This window comes from Chrysochloris asiatica, unplaced genomic scaffold, assembly GCF_000296735.1.
Source record: "Chrysochloris asiatica unplaced genomic scaffold, ChrAsi1.0 scaffold00092, whole genome shotgun sequence".
Taxonomy (NCBI): Eukaryota; Metazoa; Chordata; class Mammalia; order Afrosoricida; family Chrysochloridae; genus Chrysochloris; species Chrysochloris asiatica.
Window position 1 is genome coordinate 8,472,318 of NW_006408610.1, and position 17,146 is coordinate 8,489,463.

Consider the following 17,146-nt stretch of genomic DNA (forward strand, 5'->3'; position numbering starts at 1 on the left):
CCTATAGCAACCCTGAACAGGGTTTCCAAGGCTGTAAATCTTTACAGGAGCAGAAAGCCTCATCTTTCTCCCATGGAACAGCTGGTAGTTTAGAACCGCTGACCTTGCGGTTAGCAGCCCAATTCGTAAGCACTACACTACCAGAGCTCCTTTCTCTTGATGGGAGGACTGACCAAATAATGGACTTATACCAGGGTCGCTATGGCTCGGAACTGATTCACCGACACTTAACATCAACATCATTATCAACCATCCATCATGAGTAGACCACTTAATATATGTATGTCCATTTGGAGAGTAGAAATAATTTAGCCTGAAAGGCTCCTCTTAAGGTTCAGCAGTAATGTACATAAAGCATTTAGAAATATTTCTTAAATAATTTTGAACTCAAATTCATATTTTAAATATGGTATTTTAATTATAGACCTAAATATCATGACTGTAAACATGTGTGCTCATTTACTTTGACTATATATTTGAATAATGTTGTTGTTAATAGATTTCATAATTTATTAAGCACTCCATTGCTAACCAAAAGGTTGGTAATTAGAACCCATCCACTGGCTCCTCAGGAGGAAAACCTGGCAAGCTCTTGCTCATGGAACCACTCTGTCATATGGGATCCTTGTGAAATGCACTCAACAACACCGCAACATTTTTAATATAGGAGACATTGGAAGGCGATCTGTGTGAGGTAGCTGGGTTAGAAGGGTATGCATTTGTAGAGAAGCAGTACTCATTTAATAAATGAAAACAAATGAAAAGCAAAGCAAGTCATTTCTAATGTGTTTACAAAAATGTACATTTTCCTACTAGACTTTGCTTTTTACATGCATCTCTTTATAGTTCTCATTAAAAAAAAAAAAAAAAGACTTAAAGTAAAAAGTTGGTTTGAAGTTTTAGCTCCTGAATGATCTCTAAGTTCTAGTGAACATGTTTGTGCTTAGAAAAAATAGAAAGCCAAAGAGACAAAAATATGTTTTGTTGCTCTCCATTGTGGTGAAATTTGGACTGGGTTCTTTTTGCAAGCATACACTGTTTTGTTTTTTGCTTTGCCAAAGAATAAACATAGAATGCTTCCTAAAACTCTGTTTTGAGAAATGTATCTGAAATTGGCAAACGTAGTTATTAAAATTTACCAAAGGTATTATTCTATTCATTGGTGTGTGCTTGAGGCAGGATGTGGGATGGTGTTAATAAACAGTCTTTGGTTTTCTGTTTTATATTTTAAAGTTTCACTCATAACATTTAGTTAGGCTTTTAGAGATCTCAGATTTGAATCCATGTTTCTATGAGATTTCCTGGAGTACAAGTTTGTATTTATCCTTTTTTTTTTTTAACAAATGGCCAATTGTTTTATGCTTTGAAGGCAATATTAAACAAAATCTTACTTATGCAGCCTGACAGGTCTAGTTTTGCATGATATATCTATCTTATATTTTGTAGTGTTTAATATCTATGTATTTACTTGCCTTGGAACTTAATGTCTCTTCTTTTGAAGAAGGATAAAACTGTAGTGTTATAAACAAATGATACTTTATTAAAACTAGAGAGGCAGTTTTCTTTCTATATTTTCAATTTACTCTTTTTGGTGTCTGTTGTCCTTGGGTACTGTTAAGTCCATTCTGAGTCTTAGTGACCCTGTATATAACAGAATGCAACCCTGTCCAGCCCTTGACCATCTTTCTGTTGCTATGTTTGGCCCATGTTGTTGGTACTGTGCCAGGTCATCTCGCTGAGGTCTAGACAGTTCTAATGTAGCAATAAATACCTGCATTTGGGAGGGGTAGACAGTCTGGGAGTTATCCAACAGACTAGAATAGAATCAAACAGGGTGGTTAGGAAATCTTGGTCAGGCAATGATTTTTTTTCTGACTCAAGTTCTTTAATTTTCTTTCTTTCTTTCTTTTTTTTTTTTTTTTAAAGTCATCTCAGGTCCTGAAGAGGTTAGGTTTATCTTTTACATCATTATTGCCATCATCATCAATAATGTTATTATTATCTTTTTGTACTTTGATGTAGGGAACTCTAATAAAGCAGGATTAAGCCTCTTATTTTAAAAATGATTGGTCCGATGTTCTCATTCATCTCTTATTCCTTTGGGACCTAACTACATACGTTGATATCACACAGCAGAAGGCTTGAGAAGATGAGAGAAGTGGATGGGGCTTAATTAAATAAGGATAAATAAAAATACTTAAAGGGAAGAGAGAGATCAGGGAGAAAGAAGCTGGACGTATAGCTTTTGTCTTCATGCTTTATCTTGATTCTTCTATTATATAGATCTCATTTTCTGTTATGTAAGAGGGAGAAATAACCTTTGGGCTAAATGGAGTGGGGGAAATGTTTTTAAGTATAATCAATGCAATGAACTGTACAACAGTTCGTAATTGTGTAGCTGGGTCTTCAAGGAATGTTTCTGCTTTGTGAGCTTTGCTCTCTATTGTTTTAAGTTTTGAATTGTGATACGACTTGTTTGGGTTTAGTAATTGGAATTGTTAGTAATTGTAGGATACTATAGAAGTCTGTGGAGTCCTGGTGTGGCACAGACTGCAAAGCCGTTTGTACTGCATGGTCAGCAGTTCAAGCTCACCAGTGGCTCCTCAGAAACTCTATACAGGGTGGCTATGGGTCAGAACCGACTCAATGGCACTTAACAACAACAACAAAAGAGAAGTCTGTTGTACTTTATTTCAGTTACATATTTGGGGGAATTTACCTGAACCTACATGTTGTTTTAGACTCCTGGTGTAGCACTGGAGGATAAACGCGGACTGTGAACCAAAAGGTCAGCAGTTCATACCCATCAGCTGCTCCACAGAAACCCTGTACAGGGTCGCTATGAGATGGAATCGAGTTGATGGCACTTAACAACAACAACATGCTGTTTAGGGAGTGCTGTGGCTCTGCAGGATAAGCACTGGGCTGCTAATTACAAGGTTGGTGTTTCGAACCCATAAACCTCTCTCTGGGAGAAAGATGAGGCTTTCTGCTCCCACAAAGATTTAGACTCTGAAACCCTACACAGAGTCTCTATGAGCCAGAACCAATTTGATAGCACTTAAGGGTAATAACATGTTGTTTAGTCTTGATTTTGGAAAATATTTTTTCTCTTTGGAGAAGACATTATGTAATTGTGTCAGTGTTTATTTATTTAATCATTTATTGCATTTTAGGTGAAAGTTAACACTGAAAATTAGGTTCCCGTCTTATTAATATACATTGTTCTGTGCTGTGGCTTACAATGTTTATAATGTATTAGCGTTGCCATTTTCCTTCTGTTTGCTTTGTTTCCATTGATTTAGCTTTCCTTCCCCTTCTTGCCTTCTCACCTTTGTTTTTGGGTAAATGTTGCCCATTTGGTTTCATGTACTTCATTGTTTGAGGAAGCACATTACTCATGGGTGATAATGTTAATTTTATAAGCCACTCTGTTATTTGACTGAAGGATGACCTGTAGTTCAAATTCTGTTTATAAGGGGTTTTTGAGAGTTATAATCTCAGGGCTTCCTCTAGTCTCTTTCCTTCAGTAAGTCTGGCCTTTTTTTATTTTTATTTTTAAATATTGAATTTTGTTCCCTGTTTTTCATCCATTTTATCCAGGACTTCTATTGTGTACTTGGGTGGTGGCTGGGTACCATCTTGTTCTGGTTTGAAGAGGTTGGTTGTAGTTTGTGTGAGCCATTAGTCCCGTGGATTGGTTTCTTCTTTGGTTCTTAGAGTTCTGTCGTTCTCTTTTGCTCCATATGAGCAGAGACCAATAGTTTTATCTTAGATGGTCACTCCCAAACTCAAGAACACGGATGATACCCATCAAATTTAAATGTAGAACAACCTGTGATATGCAGATGATACAAACTTGCTTGCTGAAAGCAAAGAGGACTTAAAATGTTGATGAAGATCCAAGACCATAGCCTTTGATATGGGTTGTATTCTGCAAGCCAGCCTCCTGCTCATAGTCACTCAGCTTTACTCGGTTCATGGGCTGGGATGTTCAAAGTTGCTCTTTCTCTCCATGTGGTTGCCTCTGCTGCCATGCTTTTCCAAGTAGGGATCTCACTCTTCTTTCTTGATGGTTGGGATTGTCTGTTTCGGCTTCTGAGATAGCTCTTTTGAAACCTAGCTGATGTCAAAACTAACCAATCCCTGTGTTAGAGCCTCCTACAGCCTATTCGCATGGTCCAATCCAGTCATTTAGGAGTCTTAGTGTGGCACTGTAGGAGAGGCACTGGATTGCTAACTACAAGGTTGGTGGTTCAAACCCATGAGCCACTCCTCAGAAAGCCTTTACAGGTTGCTATGAGTAGGAAACTGACTTGATGGCACTTACCAACAGCCACCACCATGAAGTCACTTGGTGGGAGTTAGAAAGACTTTGGATAGAAAAGTCATTTCAAGTGAACTCATGGTACCACATTATTATATTCCCTCCTAACATTTCCTTAGTTTTCTTCGCTTTTTATACTCCATTAGAACATCAAGTTCCAGTAGAATCGATATTTTGACAGTCTTATTCACTATCACGCCTAGTGGTGTTGTTAAATGCCGTTGAGTCAATTCCAACTTATAGCAACTCTTTGTAGGGTTTTTGAGGAGCAGCTGGTAAATTTGAATCGCCAACCTGTGATTAGCAGTCCAGTGCTTATCCTACAATGAATGCCACAGTGATTCTTAAAAGTTTGCATATGTTAGTGTGGAAGTTTTTGCATATATAAATTTATTTCTGCTAGTTCATCTTTTTTTTCAGGGGGGCTATAAAGGCTCTCTGACCTTATAATATTACATTAAAATTCTTATTTTAAAAGATGCTTGCAGCATCTTTGTATCCGAGATTTCCATACCCTCAACTGCAAGGTCAGTGCTTCAAGCTTGCCAGCTGCTCCTCGAAAACCCTATGCTAGGTCGCTATGGGTCGGAATCAACTCGATGGCACCTAACAACAACAACCCCCAATAAGTTGTTGTTATTGTTGTTAAGTGCCATCGAGTCAAGTTGATTCCCACCCATAGCTCTGGTAGCGCGGTGGTTACGAATTGGGCTGCTAATCTCAAGGTCAACCGTTTGAAACTACCAGCTGTTCCGTGGGAGAAAGATGAGGCTTTCTGCTCCCGTAAAGATTTACAGCCTCGGAAACCCTGTATAGGGTTGCTATGAGTCGGAACCGACTACAAGGCACATAACAACAATAGAGTTTCTGAGGAGCAGCTGGTGAGCTTGAACTGCCAACCTTGCAGTTCCAATGGCTTTGCAGTCTGACGCATTATCCCAACAGCACCACACCAGGACTCCCCAGTAAGTAGAGGAATAGTAATAACTGAATTAGAAGAAAGCGTAATGGGCAGAAATCAGAACAACAGGATCCTCTAATTGTTTTGCAACTAACTGCACTTGTTTTATTCTGGACAAACTTCCTTTATCTCTTAGAGACTCAATTTATTCATATTTAAGAGTGAAGAACAGAGGTTATTGTTTTGTATAATGAAGCTGAGGAAGTCAGTAAGGGCAAGACCATTACAGAGATTTCTAGGCTGGGTTTAAGGAATTTTGACTGTATCCCAATTAGTTTAATGAAAAACTTCTGATGGATTTTTTTTTATCGTAGTTTTGTTTATCCAACTCTCTGTGGAGGACTGTTTGCCTGGAATGTTTCTTTTTAGCTTTTCACTTTCAACCTATTGTTTCTTGTAGTTGAAAGACAGTGTGCATCCGTTCTTCGAATTTCTGCCTCTTACTTGGAGAATTTAATCCTTTTACATTTAATGTAGTTGCTAATAAGGGAGGATTTGCTTATGCCATTTTCTTTGCCTTTTTATTCTTCAGTTTCTCCATTACTGTCTTCATTTGTGTTAGAAATTTTTAAATGTGCCTTTTTAATTCCTGTCATTTCTCTTACTGTAATTTTTTGTTTTCTGAATAATTGCTCTGAAGATTACATTTAACATATTAATTGTAACACTCTTGTTCAGACTAATACCACCTTAATTTTAATAGTATATAAGAAGTACTCACATGTAGTTCTCTTCCCTACCACCACATTTATGTTGTTGTTATGACAAATTACATTTTGTGTCTATCTACCTAGATTTATAATTATTGCTTTATGCCATTGTCTTTTCAGTCAGGTAGAAAAAATGATACTCTTTTTTTATACTTACCTATGTAGTTTCCTTTCCTGGTGGTCTGTTTTTTTCATCCGTAGGTGAGTTACTGCCTAGTGTCCCTTTATTCCAGCCTGAAGAGCTCCTTCTAGCATGTGTTACAGGCAAGTCAGCTAGTGACAGACTCTCAGTTTTCAGTTGTGTGGGAATGACTTAATATTGTCTTCAATTTTGAAGGATCATGTTGCCATATATGGAATTTGTGTTTGATAGTTTCTTTTAGCACTTTCAATGTGTCTCCTACTTCCTGGTGTGGAGTCCTGGTGTGGCGCTGTAGGATAAGCACTGGACTGCAAGGTGGGTGGTTCAAACTCACTAGCTGCTCCTCAGAAACCCTATACAGAGTCACTATGAGATGAAATAGACGCAACAGCACTAACAACAACAACCTTCTGCTTTATGGTTTCTGAAGATAAATCTGCTACTGAGAGTCCTGGTGTGGTACTGAAGGATAAGCACTGGACTGCTAACCACAAGGTCAGATGCTCAAACCTCCCAGCTGCTCCTCAGAAACCCTATTCAGGGCTGCCACGAGTCAGGACTGACTGGACAGCCCGGAACCAACAATGTGATTGCAGGTCTCTTGTACATGCCATGTTGCGTCTTCTCTCTTGCTACTGTTGAGAGTCTTTTGATTTTGTTTTTGACAATTTAATTAATTATGTCTTGGTGTGACTTTTTCTTTAATCAAACTTGGGAAAATTTCACCCATTATTTCTTCATGTATTCTTTCTTTTTCATAGATTGACTATGTTCATTGAGCTATGTTCAAGTTTATTGATTATCTTACTCTGTCTGCTGAAGTCTGCTGTTGGGCTCCTCGAGTGAATTTTTCAGTTCATTTATTGTATTGGAAAATTTCTATTTGATGATGCCTTTTTATAATTTCCATTCCTTTATTGATATTATTATGTATTTGGTGAAACATTTTTCTTTAGTTCTTCAAACATGGTTTCCTCTAGCTTATTAGACATATTTAACTGTCCCTCAGTTTTATTTATTGTCTTGTGTGGATGGGTCACACTTTGTTTCTTTGCATGCCTTGTAGTTTTTTTTGTGGAAAACTTGACATGTTGTGGTAATTTTAATAATATGATTTTTTTCCTCCCTAAGACTTACTGTTGTTTCTGCTTATTATAGCTGTTTGTGTAGTGACTTTTGTCAAAGATTTCTGTAAAGCCTGTATTATTTGCCATGTGCGCCCCTGAAGTTTCTGTTCTGGATCAGTGGTGAGGTAGCCATGGGACAGACATTCCCCAGTCTTTCTCAAGGGGCTCTGTGTCTATGATGGGGTACGCTCTCAGCACTCAGGCACTTTACAACTTGGCTTTAGCCTTCACTTCTTTTTAGCTCCTCCCCTGAAGGTCAGGTCTGTGTGAGACAAGAGCTTAGGCCTTTCCCTGGGCTTCCCTGGAGGTCAGTGTGAGACAAGAGTTTAGGCCAGCCCTGAGCATGTGTGTGGCCTTCTAGTTGCCCAGGAGAATGTTGGTGCTTTACAAAAATGTCAGGGCATCTCATTCTTCCGCCTTTTCTCCCAAGCTTTTTGGTTAGTTTACAGGCAGTCCCCAGATTTTGAACAAAATCTGTTCTTAGGTCTGTCATTAAGTGTAATTTGTAGGTAAGTTGGGAAAGGTAAATACATTGTTGTTGTTGTGAAGTGCTGCCGAGTTGGTTCCGACCCATAGCGACCCAGTATAGGGTTTCCGAGGAGCAGCTGGTGAGCTTGAACTGCCGACCTTGCGGTTCAAATGGCTTTGCAGTCTGGCGCATTAACCCACAGCGCCATACCAGGATTCCTATTTAGCATTAATAAGTCAAATACATGCCTTGTATGTAGTGTATATTTTTATGCATAGAAAACATTTCAGATACTCTTGTTGCATTGGTACTCACTGCTGTATCTTGTACTTTAATATTGTGTAAACTCTGAGCTGTTGAATCAGTCCCTAATTGCTACACAGTCTTCATCACAATCGCCCTCACTTCACTTGCTACACGCACAACTTTTAAGTCCTTGAAAGGCTTTGAGCTTGTGTTTCCACGAAAGTAAGGCTAAAATAGGCATCTTATGCTGATTTTGATAATCTAGCCAAATTACGAAGAGCCTTTCCATTCTGGTCCTTAAAGGCCTGCATTGCACAGCATTAAGCTTTCACTGGGCACAGACTTCCACATGCTCTGTTGCTCTCATTTTATCCTTTAGGACTGCTCTCGTTGACCCCTGTAGCCTAACACTTGTCCAGTGACAGACGGCATTTCACCTCTTTCTCATTTCCACTTTATGTTCACTTATGATCATTTTACGTTCCTCTGATGGCTCATCAGCACTGGCTTTATGCTTTGTGGTTTATGATTTATGCTTTGGAGGCATAGTTTCAAAGGTAAATAAGGGGAACATTGAAGCCAAGTACAAAGCTACATTCTCAACACAGTGCTAATGACAAGGTGAGCTGACAGACCACTGAAGCTACATAATGTTTTCATGAGCAGAACAAAGTGTGTGCGTTCCTTATTACAGACCATTGTGTTTAACCCCAGATTTTAATACAATAGGCAGTATAGCAGTGTCTTCTTAAATACAAGTTGTCTCTAAGCTGGCTGTTTTTAATCCGGGGATTTACTGTATGGCTTGCTCCAACTATTTATTATCCATTGCCTCAGGTTGCAGCAACTGAGACTGAATGTTTTCAACAAATACCGCCCAGGAAGCAGCATTAGTACCAAGCCAATTTTGGGGTGGGTTAATAAAGACAAGCCTTTTGAGCTGGCCTTCCAGGGAGACACCAGGCAGGTCAGAACAAACAATTACTTGCAATTCTTTGCCAGTGAGGTCTGTTCTGCTCCCTCTGGGGCAGTACTGGGAATGTGAGCTGTTATTTTCATGCCTATCTTTCATAGCTATCTCTCAGCCTTAGAGTGGAGAATGGGCCCTGGGTAAACGAAAGCTCCACAAAGTTCACTACTCCTACTGAGAGTCAGCTGTTTTTCTTGAGTAGATGTTCCCTGGGTTTTTGGAAGCCTTTGGTTAATTTTCAGAGTTCCAAAACAATTGACTCTAATATTTTTTTGTCTATTTCTTCATTCCTTTCAAGAAAGGGTGGAATTTGGATTTCCTTAATTTGTTATTTTCACTGGTATTATTTGAGGACTGCACTTTTTTCTGTGAGATTTCTGAAGTATGTGAAAGGACTGGGGTCTGATTAGGGTTGTGTTTAGGCAGTGACACTCGAGCACAAGTGAAATGCGTGGACAGAACCATTAGATGAATGTGCTCATCCTAGTGAGGGAGGGCGGGAAGTTGAAGTGGAGTCATGGTGGAGTGGGCGGATTTGAGTAATGGATGTGAGTTCAGCAGGCTTTGGTAAAGAGGGACCAAGGAGAGGAAAGTGTCAAGATCGGTTTCTGTCTTGCACAACTCATGGACCAGTGAGTGTATCATCTGCTGTGTTGGTGAAACTTGAAATACGATCAAGTTTCAGGAGGAAGAAGGTGGTTTGGGGCACTGAGGTACTTTTAAGACACTCATGAAGAATTGTTAAGGTTATTTGGAAACATGGGCCTAGAGTTTATATAAACTTCAGTTGCTGATCTGTGTGTGTGAGTCATTCGTATAGAGATTTTAATTGATATATCATGTATATTAAGTAATTTTTAAACTAGGGAGGGCTACAAATTGTGGTTTTGTATTTTGTGATGCTCTTTCCAATCTGATGATCTACCCATCTTCTAGTAGATGACTGTTCTATAAAAAAAAAGTCCCCCTCCTGTTTTGAACGACCTCTTTATTTTACAGGTAGCAATTACGGCATTGTTATAAAATGTTTTGATGGTAATGTATATGTTTGCATACCTATCTGTGTTCCTTATTATACTGTGAGATCAGTTGAAGAGAGTGGGTTTTAGTCCTGTGAACTGCCCAAGGCCAGAACTCATGTCTGTTTGGTTTCCCATAGTGTATCTAGCACCCACATGGGGTCTGGCACATAATTAGGTAATCATACAAATGTGGATGTTGAGTGATTAAATGTTTATATACCTTTGTACATAAATGCTCAATAAGCTTTTTTTGTTTATTGAATAAATAAGTTATTGTCAATATCCTGGCAGTTCTTCAAGACTTATTCTAAAAACAGTATGTAAACGACAAGGCTGTCTTGCTGTCTAAATAAATGAATAATGTTGCTCTCAAACCACCAAATAAAAAAGAATGTAGTACAGTTTCAAAGTTAATACATTATCCAGATTTGTGGGATCCTATATCAACAGATAGAACCCTGGAAGTTCAGTGGGTTAAGCAACAGACTGCTAACAGAAAAATCAGTGATTCAAACCCACCAGCTATTCCATGAAAGAAAGGCGAGGCAGCCGCCTTCCATAAAGACATAGAGAGCCTCCAGACTCTAGGAACTGTTCTACTCTGTTCTCTGGGGTTTCTGTGAGCCAGACTCCACTCGATGGGAGTGAGCTTGGTTGACTCTATATTGACAAAATCTGAAACACATAGACGTGAAGAGAATAGTTTAAGGGAACAAAATTATGAAAACTTCGTAGACATTACTAAACACCTTGAGGGAATGAGTTGCTGGGCCTTGGGATTTAGGACCGTAGTCTGGGGGGACGCCATGGTCAGTTGGTTAACAGTCCACAGAGACAACGGTCTACATCCTGCTTTTGTGAGAAGCTACTGAGATTTTGGAGCCCTGGTGTGGTGTTGTGGGTTAATGTGCTGGACAGCAGGGTCTGTTTGAAACACAGGGTCGGCAGTTCAAGCTCACCAGCTGCTCCTCGGAAACCTTATACAGGGTCTCTATGGGTCGGAACCTACTCAGTGTCACTTAACAACAACAACACTGGGATCATAAAAGCTCATGAGCAGCCGTCTAAGTTGGTCTTTCCCTGTGTGGTGGATAAAAGAGTGATGAAAATTGAAGATCCTTGGACTCAGTTAGTCCAGTGGACTAATGGAACCTGTAACCATAAGTGTCCATTGCCCTGTGACCAGAAGAACTAGATGGTGTCCAGCTGCCACCACCAACTGTTCTGAAAGGGATCACATTAGAAGATCCTGGATAGACTGGCATAAAATGTGGACAAAACTCCAAATTATAAAAAGAGCAGGCTTACTGGTCAGAGAGACTGGGGGGATCCAAGACTAGCCCTTGTTCATCCTTCAGGTCTGAGAGAGACTGAACTTATTTTCAGCCAAGCAGTAAATGAGTATATATGGGAGACAAGAACACTAGTAAGGTAGGCACACTAAGAAACAGTCAACTATTCAAGACTGAAAGGTCAATATTTACATAAGGACAAAATTTGGGAAAGAAAGTGGAATGGAAACAAATGGGGGCGGGGGGAATGGGATAACTGATGTTACCTTGAAGGGATTGTAATCATTGAAATGAAACAGAGTGTATGATTTATTTAATGTAAAACTATGATCTGCTCTGTAAACCTTCACTCACTCACAATAAAAAGTTTAATTTCAATAAAAGAGTAGTTAATATCGTGAACTCCTATCTATGTGCTTGTTAGTCACCTATAGTAGTCATCAACTTATGACCAATCTTGTTTTGTCTATGTTTGTGTCCCTCTGATTTTTTATATTATTTTGAAGTAAATATAAAAAATCTTATCTTTCATATAAAATATTTCAGTATGCATCTTTAAAAGGTTCTTTAAAAAGATAAAATGCAACTTTTCACACTTAAAACCTTAGCTTAATTACTTAATATTAAATATCCAGTCACTATTCACATGTTCCCCATTATTATTATTTTTTCAAAGTGTGATTGACTGATAAATTTCTGAAGTCACTTGTGATTTGTGATTCACTGCCCTTTTTATTTTCTTGTCATTTTTGTTAGAGACCCATAAGAGTTCTCGCCATGCTGGAGTTCTCGCCATACTTGTGAAATGTTCCCCTGACCCCCTTTGCATTTCTTGTAAATTGTTAGCTTCAGGGTTTGGTTGGACTTTTAGTTTTCAGTGTGTTTAGGCCACTTGACAGGTGGTGAAGGAGCTGACATTCCAGAGGTGCATAGTGTATGGTTGTCTTTCTGTGATGTTAGTAGTCACTGAAGGAGCTATGGTAGCATAGTGGTTACAAGTTGGGCTGTCAACCGCAAGTTTGAAACTACCAGTGGTTCCATGGGAGAAAGATGAGGCCTTCTGCCCCCATAAAGATTTACAGCCTTGTAAATCCACCGCATGGTCGCTGTGAGTTGGCACCGACTCCACAGCACACCATCACCACCAAGTATCACTGATGACAATTGCTTAGATCCATTCACTGATGTAGTGGTTAGATGCTCTTGAGTTGATTTCAACTCAGAGCAACCCCTATGTGAATTGTTACATGGGGTTTCCTCTGCTGTCATCTCTATAGCAGCCCTGATGATACAGTGGTCAAGCATTCAGCTAGTACCTAAAGGACTGGCTGTTCAAATCCACCCATTGATGCCATGGGAGAAAAGACCTGGAGTTTTGTGTCTGTAAAGCATGTAGACTAGAAAACCCTATTGGGCAGTTTACTCTGCCCTGTGAGGTTGCTGTAAGTCAAGTTGACTCGATGGTAAACAACAGCTATCTTTGGTGAAGCAGGTAGATCCCCCGCTTTTTCCCCACAGAGCTATTGGGTAGGTTCAAACTGTCAACCTCTTGGCTAGCCATCAAGTGCTTAACCATTTGTGCCACCAGGGTTCTTAGTATAAACCATTACTGTTGAGTTGATTCCCACTCACTGTGACCCTATAGGACAGGGTAGGACTGCCCTGGTGCCGCATGGTTCTCCTGCAGAGCGGCTGCCTTAGAAATGCTGATCTTTTGATTAGAGTCTGAGCACTGTAACCACTGACCACTGCGTCAATATTCGTCATTGTTGTTGTTAAGTGCCTTCCAGTCCAGATGGTTTATTAGCTTTATAAAGTGAGTCCTGCATTGCCTAATTGGTCACCCTGAACCCAAACTGATTGCCATTAAGCTGATTCTGACTCAGGGTTAATATAGGAAAGGTGGGGCTGCATGCTTGAATCTTTTTATTTTTTTTTATTACTTCTTCAAAGAATTTTCTGTAATTATTATCTCTGACTAGGACACTTGTGCATTTTTGAAGACTTAATGTGTAGCAGGCATAATGCTGAGCTCTTCATTCACATGCATTAGCTATTTGATTCTACACAGATGTTGTTGTTAAGTGCCTTCAAGTCACTTCCAACTCAGAGTGAACCCTGCATAGGGTTTCCAACGAGTGGCTGGTGGGTTTGAACCCCTGACCTTTGAGGTTAGCAGTTCAGTGCTTATTCTATAGCACCACACCAGAACTCCAATATTTCTGAATTATTATATTTGCTTTAGAGATAAGGGACCTAAGGCTTAGGAAGTATTAGTAAATTCACCCACTGGTATAATAGCTAAAGCAGCTCTGATAGCATAGTGGTTACGAGTCGGAATGCTACCTCGAGGTCAGCAGTTCAAAGCTACCAGCCATTCCACGGGAGAAAGATGAGGCTTTCTGCTCCCATAATAATTTATAGCCTCGAAAACCCAGTACAGGGTCACTATGGTTCAGAATGGACTCCACGGCAAATAACCAGTATCACTAGATGGCAGAGGTGGAATTTGACCCCAGGTTTGCCTGATTTTAAAACACTTTCTTTAATAACTATTTATGTTGCTTTCTGATAGGCCAGTGGGGTTTGTAGAGCGGTGTAGGAAGATTTTGAGGTGTGGATATATAGGAGCCAGTGTCCAGGAGGATGTTTTATTATGACTGAAAAACGTGATTAAGGTAATTAGCATTGTTGCATTGTTCAGGTAAAAATGTTGATGTGGCAATTTTTTTGTTTTATATATATTCAAATGTTGTTAAGTGCCATCGAGTCAGTCTGACCTATAGCCACCCTCTGTAGGGTTTCCAAGGAGCAGCTGGTGAACTTGAACCACTGACCTTGCAGTTCAAATGACTTTGCAGTCTAGCGCATTACCCCACAGTGCCACAGTAGGACTCCGTATATATACTCACACTAAAAAAATCCATATATTTAAAAAAGGATATTCTGTTCACTATAGGGAGTAGGTTCTGTTGCAATCAAATGCCTCCCTCCCTTCCTGCCACTCATGGACTCCTTTTAATAGATATTTGTTGTCTGATATGTAGTTACAGGGAGACAATGTTGCTAGTAACTGGGTGTTCCAGATATGACCTAGGTAACAATTTAGTCTGTGAGAAAAAGTATGCAAAAAAGCTGCTTTGGATTATTTTTTTGCTGTTGAGTTGGTTCTAACTCATAGCAACCCTGTATAGGTTTTCTGAGGAGCGGTTGGTGCATTTGAACCACTGAATTTGTGGTTAGCAGTCCAGTGCTTATCCTGTTGTTGTTATGTGCTGTTGAGTCAATTCTGACTCATAGCGACCCTGCATAGGTTTCTAGGAGTGGGTGGTGGGTTTGAACCACTGACCTTCCAGTTGGCAGTCCAATGCTTATCCTTCAGCGCCTCACCGGGACTTATCCTATAGCCCTAACTATTAAAAATCCAGTTACGTGTTTAAAAATCAGTTTTACTTTAGATAGCTAGTCAAAGTCAAAGATTGGCAAGGACAGACAGCAAGCTAATGAAGAGGCAAACATCCATATAATGATGACCTTGAGAGCACTGTGGAGAAGGGATCAACAGGGCATGGGATAAAGAGTGGGAGAAATGAGTAGTCTGAGATGCCCTTTCTAAGGACGTGACATTGGAGAAGAGCCTGAATAAATGTGAGGGAAGAACATTCCAGGCCCAGGAAACAACAAAGGTGAGAATTTGGGGCTTTGGAGAGGCATGAGATTAAGTCAGTGAGGTAGGGGAGGTGGATGGCTCAGGGCATCCATAGTGTGCTAAGATGCACAAGCCCTGTCTCCTGAGCCTTAGCATCCACTGCTCCTTGTCATTCATTCTCGTCCTTGTTGTTAAGGGCCTTCAAGCAGGTTCTGCATCAAAGCAACCCTGTATGTGGTTTCCGAGGCTCTAAATCTTTGCAGGAGCAGCAAGCCTTGTTTCTCCTATGGAGTAACTAGTAGGCTTGAACCCTGACTTTGTGGTCCACAGTCTAGTGCTTATCCTACAGAGCCACTGTGCTAGCCAGACAGTTCCTTTTATGGCTTTTAATGACTTGTTACAGGTTTTCCCCCTTTTTAATATATTTTGCTTTGGTATGCTATTTATAGAAAGAATGTTTGCATTGTTAACCAAGAATGGAGTCTTAGTTCTGTCCCAGGTTTCCCCTGAAGAATAGTATTTCCCACATACAGACAATTCCTGGAATATGAATGAATTCAATTCAACACTAAGTCTTTCTTTAAAATGAATATGTATGCAAGTTGAACAGTTAAGCACAGTTCATATCTAATGCCAGTTAGTCAGATGTTTGTCATAGTATATAGTGTACCTTTCTATGCTTAAAACATCAATGAAACACATACAGATAATATTAAAACATCTTTAACATAATAATGCAGTAGTAATAATAATAATGTATTGATGCATGCAAAGTCCCATCACATTGTTATTACAAGCCATTTAATGTACCTCAGATTTTAAAATATAATAGGTTGATAACTGTGGATTGCAATTCATATGTTGATAATCCAGTGACTACCGGTAGATTCTATGGGTTCTGTCCGATTACTCCATTGTGATATCTAATGTGGTTTTTGGGGAAAAGTAATTGTTTCCAAAACAGTGCATTTTGTACATATATGCCTTATTTGAACTACAAGGTCAGCAGTTCAAGCTCATCAGCTACTCCTTGGAAACCCTATACAGGGTCACTATGGGTTGAAATCAACTGGAAGGCACTTAACAACAACAACAACATGTATTATATGGACCTGCTATTTAAAACATGAATAGTAGGAAATGGATTTCTAATTGAAGTTAGGAGTCCTGGTGTGGTGCTGTGGGCTAATGCATCAGACTGCAAAGTCATTTGAACTGCAAGGTCGGTGGTCCAAGCTCACCAGTTGCTCCTTGGAAACCCTGTACAGGGTCACTATGGGCCAGAATCAACACCACAGACACTTAACAACAATAGAAAAATTTTAACTGGCAGCCTGAGATGAAGAATAGCAGTTACCTTCTTCCTGTGAATACTTGTGTTAGAGTGTTTTGCATTTCCATGAAAAAATCTCTGCAAATCTTTTTGGAAGAAGTGTAAAGTACTCTCATGCCATTATGGTAATGGTTTTTGTTGTTGTTTGTTAAGTGTCTTCTAGTCAGTTGCAACTCTTAGCAACCTTGTATAGGATTTCCAAGAAGCAGCTAGTGGGTTTGAACCTCCAACTTGGTGGTTAGCAGTCCAGTGCTTATCCTGCAATGCCCATACCAGGCTTCCATTGTGGTAACTAGAACATGGCAAAAAAAAAAAACAAACCCTGGAGCTTCTGAATGTTCGTTACAGATCTTGATAATCTGAGGAATGTTGGTACAAGTCTGTTAACTATCACAGCGAATGAGGAGAATTTGTGTGCTCTGCCCCTAAATTGGGTTTTATTTATTGTTTAGCTCAGTGTGTAATGCTCATTCCCCTCCTTTAGTACTTCGTCAGTTTATTTGCTTTTTTAATCTACTGAATTCACATATTTGACTTTCCACTGATAAAATATTTATTCATCTCTCAGGCAGGGTGCTAAACTTAGAAATGAAGAGTACTGAGTTAAATTTAAGATTTGTTGAAACGTATTTCTCATGATGCAGCCTATGTAATGTCTTGGCAGTGCCGCTGGCTCTTCTCGGTTAGCATTTTCGGAGACAAACTGGCAGCAGTGGTAAGCTGAAACCTGGTCGTATGCAGAACGAGACTGATAGGAGCTGGAGAGAAAAGGGAGAAAATCTGAAAATGTAACTGTGTATGTGTTCTCCTTAAATCAGAGTGTGACACAGCGGCCTAAAATAGACTTTGATGTTGTTTGTCAAGGCTATTATAACTTCATGATAGATGATACTAAAAC

At 39.6% G+C, this 17,146-nt stretch overlaps 1 protein-coding gene across 3 annotated transcripts in view; it reads left to right on the forward strand.

The window, feature by feature from the left end:
* UACA (uveal autoantigen with coiled-coil domains and ankyrin repeats) overlaps positions 1 to 17,146 on the forward strand; it is a 106,024-nt gene that overhangs the window by 32,180 nt on the left and 56,698 nt on the right. For 2 of the 3 annotated variants that reach the window (XM_006866535.1, XM_006866538.1), the window contains exon 2: positions 13,842 to 13,850. The exons of the other annotated variant lie outside the window; for it this stretch is intronic. In XM_006866535.1, the coding sequence (XP_006866597.1) occupies positions 13,842 to 13,850 (9 nt within the window). The remainder of the gene's footprint in view (positions 1 to 13,841; positions 13,851 to 17,146) is intronic. 3 annotated transcript variants of the gene reach the window in all.